The sequence below is a fragment of the Corvus kubaryi genome, unplaced genomic scaffold, assembly GCF_017639235.1.
Source record: "Corvus kubaryi isolate FWS band 111438036 unplaced genomic scaffold, C.kubaryi_AGA036_p1.0 37387, whole genome shotgun sequence".
NCBI lineage: Eukaryota > Metazoa > Chordata > Aves > Passeriformes > Corvidae > Corvus > Corvus kubaryi.
Genome location: NW_024581129.1, coordinates 6117548 through 6138197, shown reverse-complemented (window position 1 = coordinate 6138197; position 20650 = coordinate 6117548). Strand labels below are relative to the sequence as shown.

Below are 20650 nucleotides of genomic sequence, written 5' to 3'. Positions count from 1 at the left end.
GATAGCTGAGAACATCCCTTCCAGAGGGAAAATACTAATCCCAGCTCCACAAACATGTGCCAAGAGCCCAGTGCTGTGATTCCCTCACCATGCCCAGGAATTCCCACTCACACTGGACACAAAGGATGTGAGCACAGGTGTGCCACTCCGAGCTGATCTTCCACCCTCCCCTTCCAGCCCCCCCGAGCTGAGAAACGAGCAGGGTATGAAGCAACTCTGGGTTCCAGAGGAAGTGGTAAATTTAGTCATCGGGTTTTTTCTAAGACACTTCTGCATTTTTGGCAGAAATAACAACGTAAGGCCTTGTAAAGCAATGCCATGAGCCAGCTAATCCCCTCGGAGCACAGCAAGGCAGCAACACAGGGAGGAGAAACTACACCCTGTGAATAAAGTAAGTTGTGTGCAAATGCCTCCATGAGCTCCTGAGGCTCAGAGCTGAACTGCAAAAGGTACCTGGAGACAAAGGATCAGCACAGAAGCCAGACTACGTTGACACCTCTGGTTTGAACTTCATTTGCCCACCAGTCATTACACATACAGGGTTTTACAGCCCGAGAGCTCAGCTCTAACAGGACGCAGAATCCCAGAATCACTGAGGGTGGAAAAGATCTCCAAGTCCACCAAATCCAACCTGTGGCCAATCCCCACCTTGTCAACCAGACCAGAGCACTGAGTGCCACATCCATGAACACCTCCAGAGATGGTGATTCCCAAGCCTTGCAGCTTCACAGACTTACAAAGTGATTTGCTTTTAATTTGTCTTCCCCAGGCTCAACAGATTTTTGTCTCACTTTCCACACAGAGCCTTACATCCTGTCCCCCGGGCACTGCCCTGGGAGCAGGCTTGGGACCAAACCCAAAGGCAACTACAAATAATTCTGGTCATTCACCTTTGGAAAACTGTGACTCACTGAGCAGACAATAAAAATCAATTTGCTGTTATTATGGATTAAATGCAAGGCAGACAGAATGAAGAGTAGTAGGATAAAATCATTCATCCTCCAAAATCATCACTTCAAGGGAACAATTCTCCTGGAAGAAGCTCATCTAATCCTCACACCCAGATCATCAGAACTCGGGGTCTTCATCTGTCAACTTTGAGAACCTTTCAGTTAAGATGAACTTTTCCTGTTTTAAGGCCATAAAATATCAGTGCAGGGTCTTCCCCACTCTGTCTCTCTCCCAATATCCTTAACATCCCTTTTTTAATCACTGCCAACAAGCGTCAAAACAAAGAATCAGTTTTTCTCTTTTTTATTATTATTATTATTATTTCTAGCAGACAATTTACATAAAATTCCCCTTTTAAGTTAGTGATTCATAACTTCCTGCAATAAACTACTTAAGGAGCAGCTTTGGTAAAGAATGGAATGAAACAACCAACCAAAAAAAAAAAAAAAAAGAACAATCACAGCTGATTTTGAAACCAACACAATTCACCAAATTTAGATTCAAAAGAAAATCTGCCAAGCTGTATTTTCTCTGTGTTTCCAAATATTTCACCTTCCTCCTCCTCCTCCCTTTTCAGGTTCGTGCAGATGTGGGAGCTGCATTCTGTCAAGCAGTTTGTCCTGCTAGATCATGGAAATCCATCTTTACATGATTCGTAGCCCTTGGATGGAGGACTCTAAAGTCTTGAAGGAGAGAAAAAAAATCTTGATCACAATCTGCTGCAGTAGCTCGGGTTAAATAATTCAGTGTAAATGCTAACAAAACCAAGTAAAAACCATGAGTACTTGAAATTAGACTCAGTCACAGAATCCCAGAACGATTTGGGTTGGAAGGGACCTTGAAAATCATGCAGTTCCAACCTCCTGCCATGGGCAGGGACACCTTCCACTATCCCAGGTTGCTCCAATCCCTGTCCAACCTGGCCTAGGACGCTTCCAGGGATGGAGCAGCCACAGCTTCCCTGGGCAACCTGTGCCAGGGCCTCCCCACCCTCACAGGGAAGAATTTCTTCTTAAAGGATTTCTTCCTAATTCAAGAGACAGAGACCCCAATGGTCATTCCTTTCAAACTCAGGCATGTGCAGACCAGTGATACAGACCTGAGACTGAACTAAAGCAGCTTAGAGATCACCTCAACTTCATGTTTGGCTCCTGTCTCCACCAGAGCACTCTGGGACCACAGAACAGAGACAATCTATTCCTTCCCTAAATCAGATCCCATATCCCAGTTTTGGGAAGACCAACAGGGACCTCTGTTGGCCAGGCCTGAGCAAAGCAAGCATAGAAATTATTACATTCTTCTAGGATTTTCAATATTGTATTTTCCAGCTGTTAGAGGCAACTTCTTACTCCTTGGCTAAGTTAATTCTGAGAGGACAGGACCATGTTCTGCAGCAGGACAATGAGCAGAGTCCCAAGGGATGGGAGCAGGAAGAGGAAGAGGGTTGTGTTGTACGAATTGTTCCAGCCCAACTGTGGCTGAGGCTGGAGAAGGAAAGAATTAAGGGGATTCCTACAGGGACATTAAGTAATTCAATTTAAAAAGTAAGTCTGTATTAGCACCATCTGCTAAAAAAACTGCATCTGCATTTATGCTGATTCTTGGATCTGTTTTTCTTATTGACTTCACTAATGGTTTTGAATATTCCAGTCTGGATTTCCTGCTGCTAATAAAACCTGGCTTGGGGCTGAGCCCCAGGAGTTGATACTCAAGAGATCAAAAGAAGAACCCCACCACCCCAGCTAGTTCACATAAACATGGTAGTAAAAGCACATTTTTACCTTAAAATCCCAGATGGTCATTGCTCCATCGATGCCGGTGGTGCAGAATTTCCGACAATCCCGTTTGTCTATCTCATAAATAGACACTTGGCTGCAAACAGAGAATGAGAGCTCCAACACCCATTCCAGAGAGCCAGAAAACTGGGAAATTTGGGTTGAATTCTACTCCTACTCTTTCAGATGGAAACATGACTATACCAGAGCCTACACTAGATTCTTGGTAGAATGCCTCAGAAAAATAAGCAAAGAAAAGGATGCTGGAAGCTCTTTAAGGGCTTGGTGAGACTAAATGCTTTCCTTAAATAAAGAGAAATTGCTTAACATCCTTTGGGATCACATAATTTTTTAAATGGAAAGATATTTTACCCAATTAACCTGAATCAATCCTTTTGACTAACAGAATCATGGAATGGTTTGGGATGGAAACGACCTTAAAGCTCATCCAGTCCCACCCCCCTGCCATGGGCAGGGACACCTTCCACTATCCCAGGTTGTTCCAAGCCCCATCCAACCTGGCCTTGGACACTTCCAGGGATGGGGCAGCCACAGCTTCCCTGGGCAACCTGGCCTCCTTCCCAGCCTCAGAGGGAAGGATTTTTCTGTATATCTAACCTAAATTTCCCCTCTTTCACTTTGAAAACAAACTGAAATAAATACAGTAAATAAATACACAAGGCACTAACATCTGAAATAGGAAGCTGGGATGTGAATTCCTGTTTCAGGTGGATTTTGCTGACTGGATTTTGCACAGTGCCAGCAGCCTCTTGGGAACTATGCACTTATTTGATAAGATAAGCAGTGTCCAAGGTACACAACACATTAACCACGAGCAAACAGCTGTAGCCATGTCAATGATTAACTTCACCAGCACCCACGTAAATCCCAGAAACAGAGAGAGCTGTTAGGGAAAGACCGCAAGGAAAAAGGGATTAGAGTTACACCCTTCTGGTACAGCAAATCTGAGGGTTTTGCAGGACATCCTGAGAAACCCACTGGCCATGGAGAACATTCCCTGTCCTCATGCTGGCAGCAGGACACTCACGTTATACTGTTTTGGTGCAGGGTCTCCAGGGTGGTGTTACGATCTTCCGTGGTGGCTCTTTTATCCATGTTCCGGAAGCGTTCCATGGCGGAGATATTGCGCTGGATGCTCTGTTTGGGAATGTCGAGTTTGGAAACGAAGGTCAGCAAGCCACGGTCGTCACAGTTGAAGAGCATCGGGCAGCAGTCGTGGCCCTGCAACCAAACACCCGTTAGGAAACACCAGCTCAGCATTCCCACCCTGCCCTTCCAAATGCAAACACTGACACTGGGGCAGAGCTTTATTGTTACTATTAGCTGTGCAAAATACGGGGTTTCCTCCCCCTCCAAAACACGACAAAGCTCTACAAGGAGGAAACAGCAGACACTTACAGCTGCCACCACGCTGTTCTCAGAGACAAAGGACACGCTCAGGAGTGGGAGGAACTCTGTTTTCAGCTGTGAAACCCTGAGCACAAGAACATTTGTTAGAGGGATTCATTGAAACCTCTCATTTTCGGCTCTAACAAAAAATAGGCACCATTCCCATCCAAGGATTACTGGAAAAGTCAGGGTAGCTTGGCTGTCCTGTGGTGACACCAGAAGGTTGTAATTTGTAATAAAAAGTTTTAGTCTAATGTAAGTGTGCTGGAAGAACTATGACATTTGAATTGGGAATATTGTTTGGAATATTTTGTATTGCAAATATTGTTTTGTAAAAGGAAATATTGTTTCCCCAGTTACTGAATATACCTTTTTTTCCCAAATGACTCTTTTTTCCCCCAAAACAAACTGGCTATACCCTCACTGAAGGATTCTTACAAAGAATTTAAATGATATAATCTAAAATTCCCAGAACCAACCTTATTTAGAGAATATTTACATTTATATAAGCTTCAAAGAGACTCCTGGAATCTACAGTAAAACAGGCAAGAGAGGCACATGCTCGCGAGCACGATATTCCACACAGAATCACAGAATCATTAAGGTTGGAAAAGACCTTTAGGATCATCAGGCTAATAATACCATCAAGGGGATACTCACATCATGTTTTTGGAGGCATCAGCCACTGACACAGTGCTGTCATGACTGACCCAGGCCAGGCGGTTGCCGCTGGCGGAGAAGCTCACGCTGTGCACCCACCCGCCGCTGCCCGCGCCCCCGAATTCCGACATCAGCTGCCCAAAAGGCATCTTGGACCCCCAGGGTGTGCTGGCTGGCTTTTCATCCACTTCCTTAATGTAAGCAGAGAACACCCTGCAAATAAAAAGATTCTAGCATGAACAAAGAGAGAACAAAGCTCCTGGGAGCATGGGATGCGTTTCATGTTGGAAGTGGAGAGATGAGTCCCGATTCTCCCAAAATAAAGTATTTTGGTGTCTTTAAACAAGCCTGGAAGCAGCAGTGTGCAGAGAGAAAGCAGCAGTACAAAGGGTGTAAAGCACACAGGTTTCTCATAAATGCTGTTCTTGTAGTCCTCTCCCTTTTTTTCCAGAAGATGGCACAAAAATACACGTTGTCAGTGCATTTTTCCCCGTGCCAAGATTTCCCTTTCATCTTTTTGTGGTGCTAACAGCTCTCCGGAGTCAATCCTTCAGTTAGAGAAAACCCAGGAATGGCACTGTATAATTAGAAGCTAATACAAACACCTACAAAATTACCCACTTTTTAAGAACATTCCCATTTTAGCAGGATTTCAAAGAAAGAAATGTGATGTTCTAATGCCAGCAAAGGGGCTCTGAGCCACCTTCTTCCGGCTCATTTTTGCAAAAATGCCGTGAAAACCTGAAATACTGCAGTGTTTTTATAGGGTTTTTTTTTTCCCAGCACTACAATTTTCAAGATATGTTTAAACAGAAAGCCTCCCCCTTTCATCAAATTCCTTCTGCATGATTCAGACATGCCACAATATGGTGTTCTTGACTGTTACCATGGAATTTAATGGGACGTCACAACCATAGGATTTGAGTCCATTGAACAGGAGGAGCAAGGCAGCTACACCATGCTACTACCAGAGAAAAAAAAAATCAGTATAAATGAAAAACTATGATCAAATATTCATGGTTGCAGTCACACACAAACAGGAATTATTTTATAGTGAGTTTAAGGAAATGTAGCTCCCCTCTCCTTGTTTTTTATATCTTTTGTATGTGCGGGGTAAGCACTTCCAAAGTGCTTATCTCAATAAAGCTGCTCATTTGCAATGAGAAGGGTTTAACTGCAGCTATATTAGGTACAGATTTTCAGGGAATTAAGTATGGAAATATATTTGGCTTTATCAGTTTAAATATAATCTAATGAAAACCTTTAAAAAACTGAATTTTATAGAGCCACCTAAAAGGATGGTTCTCTTAATGTATGGAAATAGGACAAGATGTTTAAAGCAACAGCCTTTGACACAAAGCAGGAAAATCATACCTAAGTAGGGAAGACCTTGAATTTAACTGTTAGTTAAAAAAAAAATACAAGAAGTCTTTTCCCTTATTAAAGTCTCCCTGTCTTTTAAAACCAAAATCACCTCAGCTTGAAGGCCCCAGCCTTCAAAGAACTTTGGGAAATTACTTTCATTCCCACAGCTAGAACATGAAATCATACTTATGTGGTGTTCATAGCTATAGATACACGTATATTTCAGATAAATGTAAGGGGAGCTCATTTATCTTGGCCAACCACCAAAAAACACCCAGCAATTTGCAGCCTCTTGCCCTCCATTCTTTCCCCAAAATGTTTCCCACTTAGCTGCTTATTACATGGCAGCGGCTCTGGCAGATCCATTTCCTAATTTCCATCAGAACAGGTGCCCACTTCAGGTATCTTTATTTTTTTTAATATGGAACAGAAGGGAGAACTGGAATTCCAGAGATCTGTACTCATCATTCACAAAAGAGAATAGTTTTTCATGGTTTTGGGGAAGAGAAAGAATCCTAGAATCCCAGAATGGTTTGGGTTGGACACACACACACATATTCCAGGTGACCTAATGTCAAAGTCCTGAGGTCCTCTACGAACCCAAATTAAAAAATTTCTGCATGTGAAAAGTGACTACTTCTGTAAGGAGAAAAGTAGCTGCTTCTGTTTCACATCACCTTTTTTTGTGAAAGGAACTGAATACATACAGTTTATGTAATTAAAACTGGAAATAAGGCAGGAAAGGGGAGACAACTCTCCCCTCCTTCCCAGGTTCCATTTAACATCTTTCCTTACATGAAAAGCTATCAAAGGATGGGGTTTAGATGCAAGGCTTTCATTCTGAAATAAGGACTGCAATAGTCAGTCCCACCTCCCCCTTCAACTCCTCCTTAGTCATTTTTAGTACACACTTTGAAGCTTAAAAATTGCCCTATTACATAAAGAATTTAAGAAAAGAAGCTTTCATTATCATTTAAGGTACAAGTGATTAAGTCAATGTGGATTCAAGTCAGGCCCTGCAGACTCCCCATGCAGACTTCCCTGCAGTGACCCCAATCACTCAGCACAGAGCAGTTTGCAGGGCCCATCCCTCATGCTGTAATTTCACAATTAGCTTCAAAGTCTGCCCCATCCATCTCTCACACCAGTCTGCTTTAAACAGCTTTTTTTTTTTAATGATCTTCAAAAATTCTCTTTTATTGTGTTGAGTTGCAGATGCATCAATTTCTTGACTCCGCTCCCCACAAAGGTGTGAGAGCTTTAGGGCCAGCACAGGCAAAGGAGAGGAAACAAGGAAGTTAGGGAACAAAAAGATGGGGTAACACCTTTGGAAATGGCCAGATACTCTGAATTTTGGGACTGCACCATTAGGATATTGCTTTTTAACCTCTAACTGGCAGTGTTGGTGTTCCACAAGATGACACCTGCTAATCCAACTTCAGCCTAATGACCAGCTCTCAGCCTCAGTACACACTGCTGTGTAATGCTGGGAAGGAACCCACCAATTCCCTAAATTCAGGTGTGAATTCAGCAGCAGATCCATGTTGGCAGTCCAAAGTCAGGACACAGCAGCATCAAAGCCAACATTCTTGAGCTAGACATCTTTCTTTGGTACCAACACAATGAGCCATCTTTTATTCTAACAGCAAGTGCAAATGGCTGACCAACATGCTCAAGCTACTGATTTGATCCAGTAACCCAAACTGTAGACAGATATTTTAGTTTCTCTCACCTGCACTTGAAGTCACAGGATCCTGCAGCCAGCAGGACATTGTTGGGGTGCCAGTCCAGGCTGAGGACAGTGGAACGAATGGGCTTTTTAATGTGTTTGCTCACCCACCTAAAATAAAAACAAACCAAAGAAAGATTTAAAAGTTTATATGGACATATTTTACCTGATTCCCAGAAATCCATGAAGCACTCCTCAAAAAGATCTCTCCTTGTCAACGACTAAACACATCAGTTTTGGAAAAACTTCATCTACAAATGTTTCATGTTCTCTTGTGCAATCTGTGAACTTTATGGTTAGCTCAATTAAACTTTGAAAGACTATGAACAAACTCATTAAATATGTATCTCCTCAGCTAAGTCCTATTCCCCTTCAAACTAATTTTTATAATGCACCAGATGGAACTCCTTGATGTGAATTTTGCACAGGAATTGCCAGGTCTCTTTCCCCCAGTGAACACAAGGTCAGCTGTGACTGTGACACTGAGCTAAGCAGCCCTATTTTCATGGATCACCAAGTACAAGTCCTTCTCCAGCTCCTTCCAACAAGTTTTACAGTCACATCTCTTGCCTATTGACTTTTCTACTGTTTAATAATATACTAACTATAAAACACAACAAGAAAATGGGGGGACTGCCAGTGATCCAACCAGTGCATCCATCTCAATTATCTGCAGTGCAGTGCAAAGTGGTCCTGCTGCTGAATGCATCAATAGTGGCCTAAATATGTCTCAGCAGATTTAGTTTATCTGAACTATTTACAAAATAGTAATGAAATCTATTATTCACTTGATGGCCTTTGGGATGATGGTGATTTTTCTTTTATTTTACTTCCATCAGGCACAAGTTTTAAGGCTCACATTTTTAAAATTATCTTTCTTTAGCATATGGAGTTTTGATTCTTTTGCAGACAAGTGAGGCAGAGAAAAATATTGATAAGTAAATATGCTCGAAAGCATAAAGGTCCAAAAAAATCTTTAAAATGTATTTTGCAGATGGTGTCATTGTTTTTCATCTCCACATGGCAGACTGCACACAGGACACCTGTGGTTTTGTGCCTGTTTATGTAACCCAAAGTGAGAGATACTCCACACACTGATTTCACCTACAGATGATACAGCAAACGTAGCTCCAACATGTGCAGCTACAAAGGGAGAAGATCAGAAGCGTTTAGATGCCAAAACGAGAAAAATCTTAATGGTGGAAATATTTTGTGATATTCCTGTGTGAAATCTATAAACTGTGATAAAAATACATAACAAAACACAGAACAGGTCAATGGCAAGCTCAGACATCTTCTAACAGACCACCCTGGAGATGTGACAGACTCAAGCCTCTAATGACAAGAAATGGCCCAAAATAATAGATATGGAAGAAAGACTTGAGTGAAGATTTCTTCATTCATTCTGGCACGAGGTGGGGGAAGGAAATATTTATCTTTTTTCAAACATACAGTTGTAGCAAAGAAATCTTTACTCTGCAGAAATTCTTGCACTTTTAGAAGAGCAACATATGTTTATGACAGTCAGGCAGAACACATCCACGCCAACTTGAACTGCCTGAAAATAGGCAAAATCAAAGGCCTTTAGGTGCTACACCAGAGTGAAGAAGAGAGGGAACCTTTTTCCCAAAACAATAAAGTCCACAAAAGAACTGATGAGGCCATCCCTCTACATTCCTTTAATATTTTAGGAATTAGCAAAATAGTAACCCAGTTACCAGCTCAGCTGGTAACACCAGGCTCAGCTTTCCCGTGCAGACCATAAAGATATAAAAACAGCTCACCAGTCATTTTCAGACTCAAAGTAGCACACAGATATGAGTCGAGCTCCACTTCCCACTGCAAATTTGTTCTCCAAGGGAGACCACTTGACAAAGGTGGCGGCACGGTTGATCCTCAGGATGACGAGGGTGGGTTTCCACACGCCGTCCTTCTGGCTCCACACGTAGGCATTGCGGTCGGCGCCACACGTCACAATGCGGTCGCTTTTGGGAGCCCAGTCAATACCTGCAAGTGAAGAGTTCACAGGAATTACCTTTCCCCTCATGTTGTTTGCTTTACATTAAGGCAAAACAAGAGATCACCTCACAGCCTTCTGTCACAGAATCACAGAATGGTCTGGGGTGGAAAGGAGCTTAAAGATCATCCAGCTCCAACTCTGTGCCAACTCCTGTTCACTATCCCAGGCTGCTCCCTGTCTAACCTGGCCTTGAACACTTCCAGGGATAGGGCAGCCACAGCTTCTCTGGGCAACCTGTTCCAGGGCCTCGATACCCTCACAGGGAATAATTTTTCCATATATGTAACCTAAATTTCCCCTCTTTCAGTCTGAAGCCATTCTTCCTTGTCCTGTCAATGCAGTTCCTGATGAACTGATCACTGAGACAGTTATTACTGTTATGTTATTCCCCCTCATCTCTTATTCTCCAGGAGCCATTTCAAGCTGTTAGGAATACCTGTTTCTCCCTTCAGCTTTCATCAAACCTGCAGATCCCAAATTCCCAGATCCCAGGGATTGCTGCCTGAGGCAGCTCCGTGGGCTGGCCAACAGGTGGAGCTCTGCAGACTGGCCAAGGCCCGTCCACCAGCACCCTCCAAACCTCTTGACTTCAGCAAGATCCCTCTCAACAGCTGAAACCCAGCAATTCTAAAACTGCACATCATCTAGCAACGTTGTGTGCTTGCTGCCAGACTGCAGACATGATCTAAAGTTTAGATAACAGGGTTTTTTTGGTTAGATGTTATCAATCTTTATGTACTGACACAATCCTTACATTTTTTCCGTGCCTATTTAACCTGTGCCATGAGAAAGGTTTACCAAAAGAAAAAAACCCAAGTTCAAAGAATAAAATAAAATCTTTGATAAGGCTGCCATTGCTTTTTTCCCCTCCTAGGCAACGAAGGATGCCTTTGCCAATTGGAAAGTCTTATGGGAACATTATTTTTCATCTTTTCTCTAGCATCCTTTGAGATGCAGATTGCAATCCTCAACTCTCCTGCCACCAATTATATGTCAGTGGTTTTCCATTACTACATTCAGTATTAAAAACATCTCTTAAGCTCACAAACTGAAAATGGATAAAAGCGATGGAAAGAATGTGTACTAATGTTATATTGTTCATATAGTGTTACCTCGAAACAGGTTTATGCTTAAAAAGTGCAGAGCTTAGTAGCCTGAAACCACAGTTACAGAAGTTCTAGTACTGCCTTTGAAAGAGGGACCATCCTGCCTCTCTTTCCTTCTCTTGTTCACCCATCTCCTCCCACCTGTTCTGATCTATTCCAAGTTTAGATTTTCAGTTTAGCAGAAAACTAAGCCAAGAGAGAGAAAAAAGCTCTTCCTGTGAGTGAGCAGAGGCAGCTCACCACAAACCTTAGTCAAGAGAAGGACCTTGTCCCCTGTGATCAGGGGCTGGAGTGGCAGCAGCTGACTCACTCCTGTCAGGGGTTACAAGCAGTTTGATCAGTGGATCTCCTGTGTGTAACCATAGCTTAACTCCACTCTTTACAACCATCACAGTGTTTTGTACTCCAAAGGTACACACCGTGCAGGAAAGCAGAGAGAGCTCTTTTCCCAAGTCATGAATATTTGGCTTCTAATGCTAACAGGTACAAGTAAAATGCAAAGAAATGTCTTTGAGGGAAACACTTCCTTTGTAAATGCAGCCTAAGCAACTCTTCACAAAGGAGCAGGGACAGTTGTGCCCTTGGACAGCAAAAATTGTTGCTACAAAATGCTGTTGCGCAGATACTTCTGCCCATTAGTGAGCTGAGAACAGAATTTGCTGCTTTGGGCAAGTGCTTGTATTAATTGTTTTCATTTTCTTAAATAATAAAGCCCTTTTAAAAATATCACCATGAAAAAAAATCCCCCGTAATATAAAAGACTGCCACAGGATAATCACATTTTTTAAAATAACACCTTGTTATTTTATATAACTCATCGTGGCAGCTCTTCTTTATTTTCATTGTGGATATACAGATACTCTGGGCCTGCAATAAATGTGCTCACTGGGTCTAAGTCCAGGACTGGCCACTTCAATGTTTATACAGTCCCTAAAAAAGGGTATTTATTGTTGTTGGAAACCACAAAGCAATGCTGCAGTCACATACTTGATGAAATTTTAGTACTGGCACTTGAAAGGGAGCAGCATGCATCACTGTGACACAACCAGATTACTTCAGCAGACTGAAAATGTGTTCTCATTATGTCATTATAGATGAAAAATAAGCCATAGATAAGAAAAAATGGCTCAGTAACTCCACTGAAATGTCTGGAAATGAGATAGGGCTTTTCTTTCTAACATTCACTGCATGCAGTTCAGAAAACTGCTGCAAGGCTCTCTCTAAGTGGGAATGCCAACCTATAAAAAGATCTATTTACTCAATGCTTGCAGATTTCCTGCTCAGAATCTCAACTGGGGAAAACAGAGGAGGTTGGAAAACTTCATGTCTGGCTCAGCACAATCTCACCTGTAATGTGTCCATTGTGTTCCTTCAGCTCGTGAGCCTTCACCCACTGGTTCCCACTCTTCTTGTAGATGTGCACTTCATGGTTATTAGGGCTAATGGCAATCTCTTGAAAGAAGAAATAAAACAATCCAATTGTACAGAAGGTTTTTTAATACCAAATGCTATATTTGGAAAGACCTTCCACATCTAAAAACCTCTATTTGCAAATTTGAGAGCATGACATGGGCTTCGTTAAAAAAAGGGACAAAATCCCTGGAAAATCTCCAATAATTATGGACATAGAATCATGGAATGGTTTGGGATGGAAGGGACCTTAAAGATCGTCCAGTTCCAAACCCCTGCCATGGGCAGGGACACCTTCCACTATCTCAGGTTGTTCCAAGCCCTGTCCAGCCTGGCCTTGGACACTTCCAGGGATCCAGGGGCAGCCACAGCTTCTCTGGGCACCCTGTGCCAGGGCCTCCCTACCCTCGCAGGGAAGAATTCCGTCCCAATATCCCATCTAACCCTGCCCTCTGGCAGTTTGATATTGGTACACATACCACGGTCATGAGTACTCTGCACAGGAAGACAACACATTTGGAACACAACAATCCACAACACAAAAAACTTGGCCAAGAGGCAAAGCTTTGTGGAACAGCAGAAGACTCAATTACCTCCTATGACAGAGTTCCAGCAACAGGTTTAGAAAAGCTCCGATTTGGAAGACATGTGCTTTTTGGATCGTAAGTGGAACATTTAATAGGTAGAACTATGTATCTGACCATACCTTCCCTGAATGTGACCCAGAACATCACAAGATCAAAAACTGTCAGCAGAAAGAAAATAGCAATTGAAAAAAAAAATTAAAAATGAAAATGAACCTATTACTTACGAGTACGGTCTCTGTTCCAGGCATGGCAGGTGATTGGCTCCAGCAGGAACTGATGTAGAGACATTCCGAGTTAAAGAGATTCCTATGTTGTAAAAAGTGAAAAGGCTGAAAGATGTAAAATTGAAAACAAAACGCTTCAAAATGAGAGAAGTAATAAAACAAAGTTAGCCTTCAACATTTACCAAGCATCCTTCAGTGCAGTTTTACAATTTATTTACAGACCACAACTTAATAAATATGTTAGGGCTGCTCAAGAGATGCCTGTGTCACACCCCCAGATATTTTCAGTAGGATGATGGATTTTCATTGTCCTGCGTACTTTAGCTAATTGCAACTGCCCTAAAAGCCAGATACACTTGCTTCTTTGTGTATCCTCACAGACAAGAGAGCAGGTCCTCAAGAAATCTAATAAATCTATTAATTTTACTATGGAAATAGAATAATTTAAAAAATAAATATCTAGGACAAAGCTCAGTGAACTGATTCTAAATCCTGACTTGTATCCAGTACAACAAAATCTTTCAGTAGGCCAAACTGATGTGTAACTGTGATCTGCTGATGTATTATTTGACATTATATGCATGAACCATTTATATGCATCCTAGGGAAAAATTATTAAGATTAGTAATTAACTAATTTGTAATTTCTTCAAATTAATTCTAGCACTGAACTGTTTGATAGTCAGGGCTTTTGCCCCATGAGACTCAAACACTACAAGAACAAGCTGCATCACTGTAGTTTGTGAGTATTTTGCTTAAAAAAAGCTAAATTCCTACTTTTTTCTTTTAACTTATGGCTGTTAAAAGAGACAGTGCTGAACATCTCCAATTAAAGGCACATCCATCCACAGACAAAGCTGTTTACAATGTTTTTATTATGTTATCCTCCATCCATTTATGCTGCCCTTGGTTAATACAGGACATCGAATAGTGTATTTTTGAAATTAAAGGAGTTTAAACATTAAACTATTTTAGGTATTAAAATATTTTAGGTATTAAAATATAGTATTCTATGTCCTGTATTAACCAGGGCAGCATAAATGGATGGAAGATAATATCATAAGAACTCATGGTCACCTGTAATAATAAAAATGTGCATAGTTCAATACATCCAACTTGGATTTGTCAATTCCTTTAATATATTTCACTAATTTTCACAGCAATTTACTACTGCCTGATGGATCAAAGCATTTTTACCCCCACATATCCATCTTAAAAGAACTATCTCCGTGATGTCATTCCAAGACATCCACACCCATTATAGCCTGGAATTACAACATACCCAAGTATGGCCATGTTAGCAGAGGGTGGAGACTTCAGGACAAGGTAGGAATTTGGAAGCAAACAGGAAATGAATATCAAATCCAACAGAAACTCAGGAGTGAAAGAAGGATGAGTACGCTCTTACGGAGCCTCAGGAATTACCATCACACCAACAGTTTTACAAATATCTTGGAAGTGCTGAATCTTGGAGCATAGGTGAGACAGTATTTCACCAATGCAAGTAACTGGAGAGAGTTTTTATTTTATTTATTTTTTTGTTTAAGGAAATCAAGTACTGTTATTCTAAAAATAGGCGAATTACAGTTGCATTTCAAATGTACTTCAAATACAACTTTTAACAATATGAGCTTTAGGTCCAGCTCACAATTTTAACAATCATGATTCTCATGGTTCTTATAATAACCACATACCAATCAAACAAAGCATTAAATACACACAGTCCTAGGCAAAATAATTAATTATTTTTTGTTAATGAGAAAATGTTGACATAATCTGGGTTACCTCTGCCCTTGGACATCCATCACTTGAGATTCCACATGTGAATATAAGCAAAACACAACTGCAAAGTGCTTTTTCTAGGATCTTGCTTTAGCTCATGCCAACATTCAGTAGCAGCACATTTCCATATACAGGAAAAGTTCAAGAGCTGTTCCACCAACAAGGAATGCTCAGCCTTTGCTACTCTCTCCGAAATAAAATGTAAAAATATCCAGTCTCCTCTCCCCAAGGAATGCAGCTATTTTGAAACACTTCCTAATACAACTGTGGTATTTTATTCACAGATTGGCATTACATATAAAATACAGTCTCATCCTAACTCCTATTCAGGTATTTTTACTTAGCTATTCCCAAAACCAACCCAAAGTTGTATGATCCATTCCTTCCCATTGATTGAGTTACTTGAGCTCCATAACTGGCTACAAGTGACCGTTTTCCATTTTGGTTTGGTTACAAACCTACAAAACACAATAGTGATGATAACCTCAAAAAGCAGTGCTATTTCTGTGTCCTCATAGGTACAGTGATATTTTCTTTGGGAAGATAAATCTTAAAGAAGTTTTCCAGTTATATTTTTTCCAGTTATATTATTCCTTACTAATACACAGACAAAATCCAACTCATATTTCACTAGGGAAAATGCCACTGGCTTTACAATTTTTGACAAATTAATAACCTCAAAGCCTTCCTGTCATACTACCTCAGAATCTCACACGGGAAAGATACTGGTATGACTTTGTTAACAAGTACTTAATGCAACTCTCTCTGAGTTTTATTTCAAATGAAAAGCAACCGACTTGGAGTTTCAAAAAAATATTTTAAAATGAAGAAAAAAAAGGGAAATCTTGCACCTATGCAGAGCAGGAGTTCATTCAGTACAAGGCCTGAAAGGATCGAGGTTGGGATGTATAGGACTCGGCTGCTGTCACCTCTCAGTGGAGTGAGAAATATGTGGTGGAAGCTCATCCGTGGACAAGGAACCAGCCAGGATATGGACTCAGAAGTGGAGATGGAATGTGTGTATGTGTGTGACAGCGAGAAAGGGATCTTTTTAATCCTTGCCTAGTCTCAGAGCACCTACACCACTTCCAAACACCTGGAAGCGAAGCACCTGTGATTAAGGACAGCCTCCTACCACTGTCACTCCCTCCCAAGTCACTCAGCGCAGATTTCCCGGGGGGGGGTGACTCCTCTCGGGCACCTTCTGCCACAGGACACCGTTAGCAGGATAAAGCCGCCGGATGGGGATGGATTGTGGGCTGCGGCCCTGCCAGCACAGGGGCACGGCGGGGGATACGCGGAGGCTGTAGGGGGTACAGCGAGGGATATGGGGGGGGGGGGGGGGCGGTGGGGGGGATGGGGGGCACCCCCCCGTCCCCCCCCCTCCCCGGCCCTTCAGGGCGATGGGGTGAGCGGTGCCCATCACCTCACCCTCAGCAGGACGTCCCCAGCCCCTCGGGGCAGCGATGCTGCGGTGCCTCCCCCCCGCCCTCCCCTCACGCCGGCGGGTCCGCAGGCTGTCCCCGCCCACCGCCCATCGCTGCCGTGGCCGGGACTCACCTGAGGCGGCGGGGGCGGAGCGGGACTCGCGGACTCTGGGCAGTCAACGCGACTCCGCTCCGGCGGCGGGAGAGGCCGAGCGGGCCCGGCTCTGACACGGGCGGCAGGAAACGCGCTCCGCGCCTGCGCCGCCAGCGCCTCCCCACACAAAGGGCGGAGCGGCGCCTGCGCGGCCCCTCAGGGCGGGGCGGGAGGCTCTGGGAATTAAGGAGTTGACCCGGTAAGGAGTGACCTTTAAGGTCATAAAATCCGTCTGTCAGTCTACCCCCGCCACTGTGACCCCCTAAACCACATCACCCAGCCGCCTCTTAAACGCCTCCGGGGTGGCGAGGCCATCACCTACCTGGGCAAGCTGTTCCAATGTCTGACCACCCAAACAGTGAAAAAAGTTTCCGACATCGAACCTGACTCTCCAGTGCCTCAGCTTAAGGCCATTTCTTTCAGTCCTCTCACTGCAGGCACGGTAGAAAAGACTGGATCGCACCTCAATACACTCCCCTTTCAGGTCTACTACTGTAGTCAGCCTGGAGGACAAGGAAGGAAAAAAAGAGGGAAAAAAAGGAAGGTATCTCTCCCCCTCTGGTTGTTTCTCCTAGGAGAAAAAAGCAAAGGTGTGATTATTAATTGTTCCCAGTAGGTGACTCCCAAAATACAGAGGTGCTACAATACTGGACACATACACCAGATCGAGGTCCCAACCAGCAACACTCAAAACCCATCCTACAGAGTACATCACAGAGAACATGTACTGCAAGTGAGGTATCACCAGTATAATGGAGACAAAACGCCACAAATACAAGAGCAAATAAATCCACGCTGAGGTCCCCCCCGGGCCTCCTCGAGACTAACCAAACCCAGTTCCGTCAGCCATGCCTCATAAGGTTTTCTAGACCTTTCATGAGCCTTTTGCCCTCCTCTGGACATGCTCCAGCACCTCAGTGTCCTTTTTGAAGTGAGGTACCCAAAACTGAGCGCAGCACTCAAGGCACTACGTCACCAACGCCAAGTACAGGGGAATGATCACTGCCCTGGTCCTGCTGGCCACACTATCCCCGATACAGGCCAACAGGCTATTGAGGGGGACAGGGCTGCGCTGGAGCCAGGCTGGGAAAGCTGGGGGTGTTCAGTCTGGAGAAAAGAAGCCTCCAACGAGACCTTAAAGCCCCTTCCAAGGCCTAAAGGGGCTCCAAGAGAGCTGGAGGGGGACTTTGGGCAAGGGCATGGAGGAACAGGACAAGAGGGAATGGCTTCCCGCTGCCAGAGGTCAGGATTAGATGGGATACTGGGAAGGCATTGTTCCCTGTGAGGGTGGGGAGGCCCTGGCACAGGTTGCCCAGAGAAGCTGGAAGTGTCCAAGACCAGGTTGGTTGGGGCTTAGAGCAACCTGGGATAGTGGATAATGTCCCTGCCCATGGCAGAGGGGTAGAACTGGATGATCTTTAAGGTCCCTTTCAACCCAAACCAATCTAGGATTCTGTGATTGAGGGGTGGAATATCAAAATAAGTGCACTAGCAATAATTTGCCCTGCCCTTAATCCCCTGAAGGAATTGCCTTCTCTTTGAGATCTCATGGTTTGTCTCCTTCAAACTCTTGAGATTTTGTGAGCTCAAGTACAACAACAAGAAACAAAAAAGTCTGGGAGAATGGGGAGAGATAAGTGGCTCCCGGATATACTGGGGAGCAATAGAGTACCGAGTTTAATTTCAAATCTGAGGGAAAATAAACAGTTTATAAGCATCTCAAAGGAAAAAAAAGAAGGTGAATGCTGGCCAGTATGGCTTTGTCAGGAATGAATTGAGCCAATCTAATTTCCTCTTCTGGCAGCATAACAAGGATTGCAGATAAGGGCGAAGCAATGTATGTCATATATCTTGATTTTTAGTAGAGCTTCTGACACTGGCTTGCAGGATATTCTAATAATAAACTGGGAAACCAGTCTAGGTGATACTGCTCTAAAGGAGTTGCAAAACTGGTTGAGAGAAGAAGTACTTAGTATCAGTGCTTGTACAGGGAATTACCTGTGCATTACTCATCTATGATGAAATAATGCCATTACTGCCTCTGGAGCTGAGATCAAGTTCAGAATAAACACAGTGGCTGAACCAGGATTCAAAATGGGAGCTCTTTGGAAAAAATGGGATGTGGTTAAACAGCAGGTGCACTGCTGTTCACTTCAACACCATCAGCTTCAGAGCTACACCACTAAGAATAGGGCAGCTGGCTGTGTTGCAGGCAGGGAAGGGTGGAGGGGCTGCTGAGGGTCAAAAGCTGAACAGGAACAAAAAATATCTTTTTGCAGATGAGGTAAACACCACACAGGTCCATGTGGGTAAGAAAATCCAAGTAACACACGCAGAGGAATCCTGCTCTGCGAGCTGCATTAGAGGAGCATTAGAGACCTGTGCACCAGAGAAAAGTGGATGATTTGGAGAAAAAGGTGGCAATAATGATCAGAGTCTTTGAACACATGACTTCAGCCGTGCCTGTTGAGAGGACAGAAAACTGAGGGAAGATGTGTGTAGTCTTGGAATAGATAAAAGGCTGCTGCTCTCAGGAAAGGAACAATTTGTTCTCTTATGTCCACAGGGTAGGGTGAGAAGTCATAAGCTAAGGTAACAACAAGACAGATCTAGGTAAAAAATTGCCAGTGACTCCTTTGAAGTAGTGAAGCCCTGTGTTAGGAACTGATTTGACAGGATGTAGGGCTGCTCTTAGAAGTTTTAAGAATGGATCCGAAATATTTGTCAGGATGGCAAAAGTGCAATACAAGGTCTTTTATTCAGGAAGGAGGTGAGAGTCGATGGCCTCTGTCAGTGGTCCTGTGGCTCAGTGGCTGCGAGATGTGTAATCAGTGCAGCCCTAATTGGCTTAACAATAAAATTTACTCAGATGCAGGGATTAAAGACACACAACTAGGCCGAGTAGAGTTACGCAACAGCAACGAAATTACGTTTTAAGTATGGTTTTATGTTTACAAAATGACTTTCACCAGATGGAGGGAGAGCATCTAAATGAGGAACTCTGCAGAGGTTTTAAGCATTAAAAGCTAAGACCCTGTCTCCAATAAAGCTTCCCGAAGAATTTTCCACCACTGTTCCTGCTGATACAATTGCGCTGTGCTAATCCAGGAAGGATGCCGATGCTTTTGAGATTAAAGCCTCACAAGCAAGGCTGAACTGATCTTAGTGAAAGTGGTTTAGATGCAATCTGACCTTAAGATATATATGAAAAAGATTTAAGCTGAGACATCCTCATTCAGCTACAGGGTAGCAGCTAGTCAAAGAGAGATCTTCCAGAAGCAGGCTGTTAGATATACAAACAGGTAATTAATTGGTGATGAAAGGTCATGCTTTGAGTGCATTCTAGGTGTGCATTGCCACAGGAGCTGTTTTTGCCTCTCAGCTCACTTGAATTTGCTCTTTCTGTGCTCTCTACCCTCCTGTTGCAGCACCCTGCTATGCCTTGCATTTGAAGTTTGAGCAGAATATGATGTACTGCTTTCTCACTGTGAAAAATACAAGTTTTTCCCCATACAATAAGCCTTAATAAGACTATGAATAAAGGCTACTGATGAGAGGAATTGCAAGAGATGACCTGGATCACATCTCCTATCCTTGACTTGAAAAATCCTAAATCTCTGTTAGCACAGATCCTTCACGTAGTGTTGGATGTGTTCCATCATTCCAGATATACCAGGGAGGTATTATTTGCAAGGTTTTGGGTCTGACACACAGATAATTCTTTTGTCTGCAGATTCTTTCACACTTTTTCTGTCTTATAATTCTCCTGCAGGCCACTTTGATATCTCAAACCTGTTGGGTTTTTTTTCATGCTATAGCAATGTTTCAGTGGGCAGCTCTTTGGAACAGTACTCTGGAAGAAAAGAGGACATTGAAGTGGTGTTGCCTTAATACCTTCTTTACCTTTCAAAACCTTCTTAAGAAAGAAGGTAGAAATGCTACAGTGTTTAGGCACAGGCCCATCAAACCTCTTGCTGTGGGAAGAAATCACTTTTAGAAACACTGAGATGCTAGCTCTTGTTTTTAACCCAGAGGAAGGAGAGGGTGTAGG

General features: G+C 43.1%; 1 protein-coding gene across 2 annotated transcripts; it reads right to left on the bottom strand.

Moving 5' to 3' along the window:
• Nucleotides 1-1238: 1238 nt before the first annotated feature.
• On the bottom strand, nt 1239-16725 carry ARPC1A (actin related protein 2/3 complex subunit 1A). Of its 2 annotated transcripts, none has more exons than XM_042037341.1 (10): nt 16579-16725; nt 13238-13319; nt 12364-12468; nt 9675-9897; nt 7894-8001; nt 4797-5009; nt 4146-4221; nt 3775-3968; nt 2733-2823; nt 1239-1634 (listed from the first exon to the last, which is right to left on the bottom strand). In XM_042037341.1, the coding sequence occupies exons 2-10, from the start codon at nt 13299-13301 to the stop codon at nt 1596-1598; spliced, it is 1113 nt and encodes a 370-aa protein (XP_041893275.1). In that variant the 5' UTR covers nt 13302-13319; nt 16579-16725; the 3' UTR covers nt 1239-1595. The 2 variants fall into 2 exon arrangements, with proteins under 2 accessions (XP_041893275.1, XP_041893277.1); XM_042037343.1 differs by having other exon boundaries at nt 13238-13342; nt 16579-16719.
• Nucleotides 16726-20650: the final 3925 nt, after the last annotated feature.

Excerpts from the sequence above, each read along its gene's own strand:
- ARPC1A (XM_042037341.1), bottom strand. The coding sequence starts at position 13,301 with ATGTCTCTACATCAGTTCCTGCTGGAGCCAATCACCTGCCATGCCTGG. Across the intron at positions 5,010-7,893 it reads TCCTGTGACTTCAAGTGCAG|GGTGTTCTCTGCTTACATTA; the intron begins GTGAGAGAAACT and ends TTTTATTTGCAG. Across the intron at positions 1,635-2,732 it reads TGACCATCTGGGATTTTAAG|ACTTTAGAGTCCTCCATCCA; the intron begins GTAAAAATGTGC and ends CTCTCCTTCAAG.